This window comes from Hydra vulgaris, chromosome 15, assembly GCF_038396675.1.
Source record: "Hydra vulgaris chromosome 15, alternate assembly HydraT2T_AEP".
Classification (NCBI taxonomy): Eukaryota; Metazoa; Cnidaria; class Hydrozoa; order Anthoathecata; family Hydridae; genus Hydra; species Hydra vulgaris.
Window position 1 is genome coordinate 39,360,250 of NC_088934.1, and position 13,061 is coordinate 39,373,310.

General features: G+C 29.5%; 2 protein-coding genes across 2 annotated transcripts; both read left to right on the forward strand.

Annotated features, from left to right (window-relative positions):
- Positions 1-2,188: 2,188 nt before the first annotated feature.
- On the forward strand, positions 2,189-3,165 carry LOC136091945 (general transcription factor II-I repeat domain-containing protein 2A-like). The gene is made up of 3 exons (XM_065819665.1): positions 2,189-2,537; positions 2,595-2,759; positions 2,801-3,165. Exons 1-3 carry the CDS (start codon positions 2,189-2,191, stop codon positions 3,163-3,165), a joined length of 879 nt encoding a protein of 292 aa, XP_065675737.1.
- A 3,834-nt stretch (positions 3,166-6,999) lies between these two features.
- LOC136091946 (general transcription factor II-I repeat domain-containing protein 2B-like) lies at positions 7,000-7,344 on the forward strand. Its single transcript, XM_065819666.1, has one exon. The coding sequence runs from the start codon at positions 7,000-7,002 to the stop codon at positions 7,342-7,344; it is 345 nt and encodes a 114-aa protein (XP_065675738.1).
- Positions 7,345-13,061: the final 5,717 nt, after the last annotated feature.

The window sequence follows — 13,061 nt, forward strand, 5'->3', positions numbered from 1 at the left end:
TTCAAGCAGATTTCCTCTATTCTAGCTTTTTTTGGTTCTCTAGTTTTCGTCTGTTGAGCTTGATCATACTTTTTTGGGCCAGTTCTTTATATAGATGAGCTAGTTTCTTCTTTTTCTTTTTCAAATCATCCTCTTCAGCTTCAGCAATGAATCCACTTCTCTTTCTAGTCTTCAGTCCATCAACGTCACAATTTAAAGCTGCAATCTCAGAATTGAGTCAATCTTGAGCCACTGTTCTTGGATTTTTTTTGGTTTTTCGTTGATCATCAATAATAGATCGCTCATTGGTGGGCTCAACAAACTGTGAGGAATTCTTGTCAAATTCAAGTGGAGTATACGTGGGAGCAGACTGTTTTGGAGTATTGGCCCAAAATGATAACTGCTTGCTCTTGAACTTCATTCCCTTTTCATTAAATAAATTGATTAAATACATTACTCTTGATTCAAGACCCTTATGCACCAGCTTCTCTTCTTTTAGTGAATTCCATATACTTTGGACTTTTTTCTGGATATTTTAGCCTTTTTTTTATCGGGATGAGCATTTCCATACGAGACCATCAATAAGTTAAGTAATGCGGTTTTATCCATATTTTAATATTGATTTATTAGTATTGTTTATATCACAATCAGAATAATGATTTTGCTCATCGTTAGCGCAAGCTTTTTAAAAGAGTTTCTTCAACCCGCTAGGGAGAAATTAGCGTTTCGAATTTTCAATAGACTTTATGTGTTTGCATTGCATCACGTTTTACAATCAACTAGAGAGCAATTAGAGTTTCGTATTTAAAATAACGACAAATTAATTTCAAAAAATGACAAATTTATGAGTTTACTTTTATGAGTTTACTTTGAACCACATTTTATAATCCGCTAGGGAGCGAATAACGATTGCGAATTTTATATACAAAGAGTTAATATTTCTAACATAATTTGATTCGCAGTCAAATGATAATATATTAATAAAACGATAGTAATTTTTATTTTACGTTAGTAGTTGTTATTTATTTAATGTCTCTATTAATATTATAAATAATTTAATAAAATGTAATATCAAATTCCACGCATTTAATATTAATTTCCCCACAAACAAAACATCATTTCTATACCATTTAGTAGATGTAAATACCATTAAAATCTGCTCATTAAGACTAAAAAAATAATTTAAATTGACATCATTTTGGTCTCAACACCCCCTCCCCATTGTCAATTAGTGTCAAACTTTCCAGCACTCTCTCCCCCCTATCCCAGTGGGCACGGTACGTTTTTAAAACGTTCTTTGGACGTTTTTATTAGGTTTAAACCTTATAAAAACGTCTAAAAAACGTTTTAAAAACGTACCGTGCCCACTGGGATATTTACTGACATCATTTATGGGTGACCCCATAGCTTAACATTCATTTATTTTCAGTATTTAGTCTCAAAACTACAACTTTTTGGACGCTGTGTAAACCCTTCCCCGCGTTTTTTTCATAGTTTTTACTTGTTTATTGGATTTGTAAACATAATTTGGTCAGTAATTATTCAGATTAATCATTACATTAATTGAACTTTGTTATAAAACCAATTTAGAAGTGAAAATAATTTGAGTTCCGACATTTATATAGTTTGAAAATATTACGGTTCTGAAATTAGATTTGTTCCTCATAAGTAGTGATGTGCTGGGAACCCAGTTCGGACTCGAGGACCCGGTAATTTGGCTGTTTTTCGGGTACCCGGAATCAGCCATTTTGTTGCAGTACCCAGCACTGAGTACCTAAAAAAAATTTTTAATAAAAATTAACTTTAAGTATTGTAACTATTTGTTTGAGTCGCAATTAAAATGGTGGATTGCTTTTAGCTTAAACTTCAACCAATAAACTTCTTGATATAAGTCTTAAAGTGTTATGGAGTCAATAACCGCATAGCTCTATTTCAGGGTTGTCCAACGCGTGGCCCGCGGGCCAGAAGGTGGCCCTCGTCAGCCTATGGCATGGTCCGCATATCACGGTCCATTAATTTTGAATTTTTATTTTAATAAAAATTTCAAATAACAATAATAAAATAAGTTATACAGCAACAGATATTATTTATATATTTATAATTCGAATTATACATTCGATTTCGATTATACTTTCACTATATAAATCCGCATTTGAAATAATAAAACGCGCGCTAAAGAAATAACATTATTTTTATATATTTAATAAAGATGGCTTCAGCTAAAAGACGTAGATGTGATACTGAAAGCGGTCATGGGGGTCGTGTATTTAATCCTTCTTGGACAACTGACTATTTTGTACATGAACAAAGTCATTCTATTATATGTCTAATTTGTTTGGAGAAAATTGCCGTGTGTAAAAGTTATAATGTGAACAGGCACTACACTACAAAACATGCTGTAAGTTATGACAAATTTAAAGGCCAATTTCGAATTGATAAGATTGAATTGTTGAAGAAAACTTTTCTTGCACAACAATCAGTTATGAAAACTAAAGTGATTAGCTCTTACAGTGCTACCAAAATAAGTTTTTTAATGGCAGAAGCTATTGCAAAAAGTGGTAAACCTTTTTGTACTGGAGATTTATTAAAAAACTGATTAAAAATATTTTGTAAAGAGATAAGTCCTGAAAAAACACCTACTGTTGAAGATCTTAGCCTCTCACACCAGACTATTGCTAGAAGAGTTGAAGATCTATCAAAAAATATTGAATTATCATTAAAAGAAAAATTAAATAAATGTGAAACCTATAGTCTGGCACTGGATGAATCAACAGACAGAGGTTAGCCATTTTTATTAGAGGTATAACTAGTAACTTTGAAGTAATTGAAGAACTGTTAGATATTAATCATATGAAGGACACAACAAGAGGAGAAGATATTCTCTCTGAAGTGAAAAAAACATTGGTGAAATTTGAATTACCAGAAAAGAAACTCTGTAGTGTCACTGCAAATGGAGCAAGTGCACTAACAGGAAAAAATATTGGATTTATTGCATTACTTAAGAAATCCATTAATCATGAAATTATTTCATATCACTGCATTATACACCAAGAGCAGTTATGTGCAAAAGTATTGGAAATGAAGAATGTTATGGAACTTGTTATTCATACTGTTAACTTTATAAGAAGTCGTGGCCTTAATCACAGACAGTTCAAACAATTACTTGAAGTGAGGCTGAAGATGTAATTTATTTCAGCCAGGTTAGATGGCTTAGTCGAGTTGCTACTCTGAAAAGATTTTGGATACTATTACCTGAAATAGTGCTGTTTCTAAAAATTAAAGGGAAAGACACAAGCTTGCTTGAAAATATTGACTGTCTGAATGATTTAGCATTTTTGATTGACATGACTCAGATGTTAATGGAATTAAATCTTAAGTTGCAGGGTAAAGAGCAACTTATTAGTAAATTGTTTGAAAACGTAGAAACATTTGTTTTAAAATTAAAACTTCTGAAACAACAATTAAGTTCTAAAGTACTTGTCCATTTCAAGGCATTACACAGTGGGCCAGAATGCACTTTTACTGGACAAAATTCATAACTAATTTAATATTAGAGCTATATTCACTAAAATTAGTATGAGTACTAATATGATGTCTGCGCTTTTTATGAAGGTAATATTTTTTTATTTCGTTGCTATGGATACCTTTATTTTGCTTAGCAACAACCTACTTTTGTTATCTGCAGATATTTTATAAGTGCTATATTCACTAAATTTGGCATGAGTACCAATATGAGATCACACTTCTTACAAAAGTGATAATTTTTTAAATTTAGTTGTTATGGATACTTATATTGCTTAGTTACCGGATACTTTCCTTAGTTACAAAGTGGTAAATTGATATTTGAATATCTTATCGGATTTTTGACCCACCTATATTGAATAAAAATTGAGTATTTAGGTAAATAATGTTTTAGGAATAATAAAAGCAAAAAATAGTGCAAGAAAACGTTATCATTTTTAAATTACATCAAAAAATTATAAAACAATAATATCGTTTGAAGATTGTTTAAGTAATTGTAAAACATCTGAAGGAAATGCTTTATGATTTGTTTGGTGTGATGTTGATTTACGCAATGATGAAATAACAGGATCACTGGAAACTAGGAGTCTATTGATAAGATCAGTATTTGTTGCTTTTCTGGATGTTTTTCGGCTGAAATTTTCGCGATAAGATTTAAAGTCTTTATTTCTAGCCTCTTGAGCTTCCTCTGACATAAGTCCGATGGGTAATGTAAGGCTTTTAATTATGTCATGTCCATGTATCAATACTTTGTGAACTGATTGAGCCATGTAATACCATGGATAAAGGGACACATATAGTCTAAAAGTGTCAAAACAATAATCCTTGAACTTTAAGCAGTCTATTTCATATCCTGAAGAGAGCGTTACCAAGATAATGTAAAATCTGAATATAAGGTTTTGGTCAATACCCAGAATTTCAGCTGTTTGTTCATATGCTGCAAAAGCACGCCTTGAGGTATTGCCATCATTACTTGTTCCAGAACCACCACTTTTAGGGAAATCAACAACAAGTCCCATTTTGTTCATAAAATCAGTCTGAATCTTTTGTTTAGCTACAGATGCCTTTTCTTTGTGTTCTTTAGATCTTGCTTGCCACTTTCTTGTTTCTTTTTTATATGCAATGTGCAATAACATCTCAAAAAAATCGAATCCATGCATGAAGACTGGAAAGACCATATTTGAACTCTCTGTTAGTATAATCTATATTAAGGATATCAAGACTATTCATATTTTTTGGAGAGACACCACACACTGAACAGCATTGGTATGAGTTATTTTTTTCAGATAATATTGTTTGAACCTTCCCATCAATCATTGTAAGTTCAATAATACAATTCACTTCAATAGAAGATCCGCAAACCTCTAATAAAATCATACCCAAGCTTTCTATCTCACTTTTAATGTACTGATCTTCTTCAATCACAGATTCCTTGGATTCCATTTTGTATGCAAATCTTATGGGTCTACAATAGGCTGTGGAGGACGACTTTTGATTTCTCCAAATAGGCACCTTTTCGTTGCTGTTGTTAAATCCAGTCAAATCCAATGGGACAAGACAAGTAATAAATAATGATTCTTCACGCTTTAAATCTCTGTTAATGTCGGGTTCTGATAAAACTTGTTTATAAATGCTTTGGCCAGTAGCACCATCAAAGCCAGCCTTACACGTTAGTGTCATTGTTTTTATTGCTTTGTCGTTCAATATCAAGTGCCTTAGCACATGTTCCTGAACTGCACAGATTCTTTGCAAAGTCATTAAATCTTTTAAAGGAACTGAAGCTGAATAGTCCTCCACTGTTATGTTTGCAGGATAACATTTCAATTTTGCATCTCTGACATCATTTAAAGCGGGGTAGATGTTATATTCTTTCTCCAAGGCTCCGCTTCTAATCAATTGATAGGAAGCTTTTGTCAGACTTGCATCAATTATTAAAGCCAGTGCTTCGTCTGCTGAATATTTAGTTGCTTTATCTGTATTTGATATATTTAAAACATTCTTGGCAGCAATAACAACAGATTCATCTCTAAATTTTTTATTAGCAGCAAAAAATAATTCATTGGATGAATGAGATTCAATTAAACAAGATACACGCCGTTTTTTAGTTTTATTAGAGCTATTATCAAATGCAACTGGTTTTCGACCACGTCTACTTGCAGTTGGTTCATTGTCTTTTTTTCTGACAATTAAATATTCATTAAGCCAGTTCACAAACTTCTTTTCAAAATTTTTCACAGTATAGTTTGCAGATTTCCACTTTTTTTTATACAAGTAAACAAATCGTTGAACAGCATGTCTAAAATCAACGTCTTTAAAATCAGCAAATTTTGGCTGAATAAATTTTAATATATCTTCAGTAATATTTTGTTTTAAAATACTAAGATTGTTTTTTTGGAGAAATCTATGAATGTCTAAGTTTAACAAAACCATATCTAAATAATTATTGTAACAAGTATTTTGTATTTAAAAGTAAAATGTTATAATATATATGCCGCCTGGACTACTAATACTTGTTAGTAATTAAGTTACTACAAGTGTTAGTAACTAAAATTAAAAGTAATTAAATTACTGTTAGTGTTAGTAATTAAATTACTAACAACTACCGAAAATATGTTGTTGCTATGTTATGCAAAGTAAGGTATCCATAGTAACCAAAAAAAGTTAACCTCATAAGAATTCTGAATCTCATTTTAATACATACCCCCAATATTGTGTATTTAGCGCAAGTAAAATACTCTTTAAACAACGTTAATGTAAAAATGAGTTGTTGCTATGCAAAATTTAGTACCATAGCAACCAAGTTAAAACATACATAAAATCTGAACGGGGATTTAAGGGGACGAGCAATCAATTAAAACTCGATTGAAGCATCATATAGCTCAAATAAATATAAGACAACACATGGCAAATTGTGGTAATTATTAGTTATTGAGCGGCAAAAAATAAGTTTCTTAAGAAATTTTTTTTTTTAATCTGTGATTTTCAAAGTATAACTGAGATAACATGCTATGACAAATTTATTTCACACATTGGTTTTTCTTATCTCTAAATACTCTAGAATAACATGTACTAATTTTTTGTTTCAAAAACGTAGATGTAGTTGAAATATAACACAACGTTGATGTCACCGTTAATTACTTATTTATAATTTTTTTATTTTATCTCAATATTCAAATGCTTAGAGTCCTGGTAACTAAGGGATTTAATATAAATAAATTATCAATAGATTTCTCCTAATATATGTAGATACTAAAATTAAATAGGTTTTCAAGATTAGACAACTAAAATTTTTTCCATTTTGTCCACCTACTGGCCCACTGTGCATTATCAGAAAGAAATATTAATACAATTGACTCTGAAAGATATTGTACTCTTATTTTAAAATTAATTGATGAATTTGACACAAGATTCTGTGATTTTAAAAAGGAAAAAAATGAGTTAGACTTATTTGCGCATCCATTTTCCATCAAAGCTGAGACAGTTAGAAATGAATTTCAAATGGAATTAATAGAATTGCAAAACAATAAAGATCTTAAAGAAGCCTACAAAGAAGTAGAATTGTTAGAATTTTATAAAAAATACATGAGCATTGAAGTTTTTCCTCATTTGTACAGACATGCTATTAAATATTTTTCACTTTTTGGAAGCACATACAACTGCGAACAGTTATTCTCAAAAATGAAGCATGTAAAAACAGAACAGAGAAATAGATTGACAGATGAACACCTTACTAATACCCTTCGAATTGCATCATCAAATATAAAAGCAGACATAGATCATTTATGCAAAAAAAACAGTGTCAAGTTTCACATTGTGAAACTTGACACTGTTTTTTTTGCATAAATGTCAAGTTTCACATTAACTATGAGTGTAACTGTTTATTTAAATTTAAATAAAAACTTCAAATTTAATAATTTTTATTTTGGGTATTTTATGTTTGTGGCCCTCAAGTTGATTTTGAAACGAATTAATGGCCCTTACTGTAAAAAGGTTGGACCTGCTCTATTTACTCAATATAGACATGACTCATTTAATATTTTTTTTTTTTATTCACACTGCAGTCGAGAAGTTCTTTTTCGAAGTTAGTAGAGAGGTTGTCCACAAATTACGTCACGTAATTTTCGATTATTGTTGACCCCTGAAAAATTGAAAAATCAGGTAATGGAAATGGACATGGGTCCATTACTTCTGAAAAATAAGGCGTAAGAAAAAAGCTTAAGGATGGTGCGGTAGAAAAAAAAAAATTCAGAAAATGCTTTTGAATCTAATCTAACATAAAAATCTGAGATTTTTGATGACCCTGGACACGGCTCAAATTGTCCTAGATAATCAGTGCCAATGTTTAGTAATTTCTTACAGCTTTGAGATAATTAGGAAAGAAAGTTTTATAAACCTTCGTTGTTTACAAAAATGAAAGATGAACGATTATTTTTCAAGAGAATATTTGGCATGGAGTATAACAAAAGAAAAACTTCATTTTCTATCATGCCGTATTTTTTGCAACAACTTTAGCCTGAATAGGGTTTTCCCCTTAAAATTACCAAGGAAAAAATTGTATAACATTTTGCCCAATCATGAAAACAGCGCAGAACATCGAAATAAATATTCTGATTGAAAAGTCCTTTTTTGAGTCATTAAAAGGAAATGCAATAGACAAACACATACAGCTTTAAATTCAATATGAAACCAATATGTGGAGAGTAATCATGAAACGGATTATAGATGTCACATATTTTTATCAACCAGAGGTTTAGCTTTTCAAGGAGAGGACCTAACAATTGGGGATGTTAAGAAAAGCAGTTTCTTAAAAATTTTAGAATTTAGAAAGAAAATATTATAATATTTTTGTATGTATTTAAAAATAAAGAAACAAAGGAATTTGAAGTAAACGAGCATTTCAAAGTTTCTCGCTCACAAAGTTAAAATAATGGTTAAAATACGTGTGGTAAAATAAATGGTGTAAGGCCTGCAACTTAGAAAAGAACTAATGTGCTTTATTTTTTGTGTAGGAGTCAATGCAGCAAAAATAAATCCTGATGTAATAACCTTTTTTCGAAGCGTAGAAAGCTTCTACTGCTTGTTTTCTCACGATCCAACAAAATGAGAAATGCTAAAAAAGTGTATCGTTATCTCTTCATAGTCTTTCAGAAACAAGGTGGAGTGAAAGAATTTAAGCCGTTTGACCAATTGTCAAATATTATTTTGGCATTTTTTCTGTGTTATTTGATGTTCTTCAGGGTTCTGTTTCAGAACTTACACCTTCAACACAAAATATAGCTAAAGGCTTAAAAAAATAATCTACAAATGAACATTTTTTGGCTCAAAATACTAGCGACTATCGATAATATCACTTAATGTTAAAACAACCCTTATTCAAGGTTTAGTAAAAGAGTTAACTCACAAACGTGACTTGTGAAAAAGTATCGTTCATGAGGCAAAAATTGTTGCAGAAATTATAGGAATAAAAGCTCAATTGCCTTCAAAAGTAATTTGTTCTACTTAACCAGATCAAGTTTTCCAGTCTACTGTAGTTTACCCAAAGTTAGATTTTATAATAAAAGATTTGAGCCCACAATTTTAATGCAATATGTCATTTATCCTCACCCATTTTGAATTTATAGAAACTTGAGGATGTAGAACTTGGTTCAAAAGCAAGGCATAAGAAAAGCAAGGCGAAAGAAAAGCAAGGCAAAATAAAGCATGGCATAAGAAAAGCAAGGCATCTCAAAAGTATTTACCAAACCGTTTTTGGAATTGAAAGTGCTCCTCTTTGCTTTCTAAATTTAATTATTAACAAAAAATCAAGGGATTTTGCCAACATTTTTCTGGCGATTAAGCTGTTTTGTACAATTCTAGTAACTGTATCATCAGCTGAAAGATCTTTCAGTTAATGATACAGTTTTATATTGAAAATTATTTAGCTAAGCGAGTTGATTTTAGTGATGTCATTGTAAAGTTTGCTTTGGAAAAAATTCGAAAATATTGATTGCGATAATGTTTTGTTTCTTTTAACATTAACTTTTAACATTAACAACACTATTTAATATATTCTCTTTCATATAAGTCTAAAAATACTTTCTTGATGTCATATTATTTGATAGTCATTTTTATATATATTGATTTTCAGAATTTAGTCCTCATTGAATTAACAAACCCAGAGCAAAAAAAAGTTGCTAATGGTACACTGTCAATATAACTTCTTATTTAAAATAACATTAATAAAATGATGTTATGATAAATAATAAAAATAATGTTTTGATGAATAAAATTTGAAGACTAAATAAGGTAACTATATTGTTTGGTTAAATGTAATCAGGTCAATCTTGGTCATTTTTGTGGTTTTAATTTAAGGAGTTACTTAATGTTTTAAAAGGGGAATAGTTAAATACTTTAATCTTTAAATAAATAAATATTTAAAACTTTTCAGTTTCATTATGTTTAAAACTCAATTTTGAAAAATAGATATTTGAGGTTTAACTTTAAAACATTTTTAAAACTTCTTTTCAAAAAAAAATGTAAATATAAAAGCTATTTAGATTTTAAAAGTAAAAGAGGTTTTTTTTACATAACAAATTTACATGTTTTTTTACGGGTTTTTTATGCTTTTTTATTTTTATCTGCCAAAGAAAATTTTTCCCCCGTTTTTTGTTTGTGCAACCATTAAGGAGGGGGCCCGCAGAAGACTCTACCTTGTGGCCCCATTTCAGAACATGGGGGCCATGTTAGCAGTAATATAATAATTACATCAATGTTTTATTTAAAAATCCCTCTGTTGCATTTATTTAGTCTTTCTATAGAACAGGGAAATTTTTCGGATAAACTTAAAGTTGCAAGAGGGATACCAGTTCTAAAATCCGGTAGCGAACCTATATCATAAATTACAGATCTACCTCCATATTACCATGCTTTTAAAAATTATTAAAATATATAAAAGGTTGTATCATTTTTTATACATCCTATATAATAAACAATTTAGATTTAAAAAGGCTTACTCAATTAACTAATTATTCATTTTGTTAATAATTTTCTTAACTATAATTGTCAATAATTTTCTTAACTCATTTGATGAAAAAAAAAAAAAATACTTTAGATGTTTTTATTGACTTCAGCAAAGATTTTGACAGAGTAAATCATTTTATTTTATTAACCAAACTAGAAAATTACTGTACTAAATATACAAATTTTAAATCGTTTTAGAGATACTTGCCAAATAGACAGCAATATAATCAAAAAATATAACTTATAACTCTGAGAAAACTAACAACGTGAATATAACTTGTGGGGTTCCCCAAGGGATTATAATAGGACAGCTCTTATTCGTATTATGTTACTCCTTATATGTTAATGATTTAAGTAATTATTATTCCTTATTTGTTAATGATTTAAGTAAATCTTGTAAGGTATTATCTTGTTTGCTAATCGTACAAATTTATTCTATGCTTATAATGATATAAAAATACTGTTTTAATTAGTGAATATATAATTACAAAATCTTTCTGAACGGTTTAGAGCATGAAAATTGTCACTAAATTTAACTAAAACAAAATATACTTTTTTCCATCGCTATTATGAACGAGACAAAATTCCTCTGAAAATCCTAAAACTTTGTATTTAGGATTGAGATATAAAAAGAGAAGTCTCATTATGATTTCTTGGTGTCCTCCTCGACAAAAATGTAATATGGAGAGATCATATAAAGTATCTAGAATGTAAAATCTTAAAGAGCATTGGGCTGATTTATAGAACGAAACCTTTGTAGACCCACTTTGTTTAAAATTCTTATATTTCTCATTAATCAATTGTCAATTTAATTATCCTAACATTGCTTGGTGCAGTACCAATGTTACTCCTTTTACACATTTTCAACTACTATTTTCTAATTTTTAATTTTTTTCTAATCTTTATCATCTTCTAATTTTTTTGTTCAAAACTAATAAAAATATTATTCCTAAAATTTTTAATCTGTTATTTAAAATAAATCTGAACAAATATTTAACTAGATATTCAAATATTATCTATACACAAAAGGCATTTTTCAACAACTGAATTTTCAATCTCAATTAGAGGATCCAAGATATAGAATAAAATACTTTTAAATGAACTTAAAACTTTATCAACATTAAAAGAACTAAGGTCAGAGTTGAGACAGGGATTACTAATAAATGATATCCTACAAAGCATGTCATTTATTAGTAATAAAAAATTTAGTTATGAAGCAGAGCTTACAGTTGAAAATTTTTCAATTACTTTTAAAAATACTTTGGATAGTCATTTGACATTAAAGGCGTTACGATGTTGTGACGAGGACGGGAGAGGGGGAGGGGCGTTACAAACATGCTGAAAATAAACTCTTAAGTCGACATAATTTTTTTTAAATGTTCCGATAACAACGTTGTTAAAATATCTAAAATTTTTTCAGATTCTTCTATATTATATGGACATTTTTTTGTGCATTTGAATTAGAACTTGATTTCTTAGATCAATCTTTTTCTATGAATTTAAATAAACTAGCAATTGGGATCAATCAAAAATTTACAAACAATTTGTAATGAACTTTCTACAAGATTAGTTATCCTTACGTCGTCATTAAAAATTTTTATTAAATGCCCAACAGTAACATTTAATAGTAATAATGCAGTTTTTGTCTTAAAGTTATCGTTTTTGTATAAAATGTTCTTCATAAAATAAAAAGCTAAAATTAAATCATTATAAAATTAAAATAATAATAACAATACTTTTTTAAGAGTCTGAATGTCTTTTTATTAAGATTTAAAGTTGAAGACATTTCATAAAGTATTTCCAATACTGCCTCGTAAGATACCCAAACACCCCTTATTGGCTTAAGCTTTTCAAAAACTTAACGAAATGCTCAAGCATTCCACTTTTTTTAAAAGTTTTTTTATTTAGAAATAATCTTATATAACTTAAACTTAATACTTTTTTTATACAGGAAAAAACAAACGCACAAGTGGTCAATTGTCAAAAATAAATCCCAATCACACACAGTCATTAGTTTTTTAGACAACTTGGAGAATTCACATTGTATAAACAAACTGACTACTGATCTTGATGGAAAATAGTGGGCGGTGTATCACGCATAACCAAAAAAATGTTGGATTTTTTACTGCTTCGGTATCTGCTCTTTTGGTTTCATCTGCTATAAGGTCAATAAATGCATTTTGATAATTATGGGAAAAACGAGTAACTGTTTTTTCTTAACATTTGATCATTAACCAAAGTTTTCAGGGTTGGGATATTGATAAAACCGTTTTCAGGGTTGGAAAGTTTTCTGGGTTGAGATATTGATAAAACCGTTTTCGTTATTTTTATTTTTGCGATACATAAATTCTTAAGAAGCAAAAGTAAGAGTAATATTTTACTACAATTGCTCTTTTCTCTGTTTATTATGTTTTTTTTTTTTGTGGCTATTATGGTGGTCCCGAATGTCTTTATGGTTTTATCGCAAAGCATCGAGGAAGAGCATTTAACTAGAAAGTTAAATGCTCTTCCTCGTTAATCCTTACCAAATGTCTTCTTTGTTAATCCTTACCAAATGAACG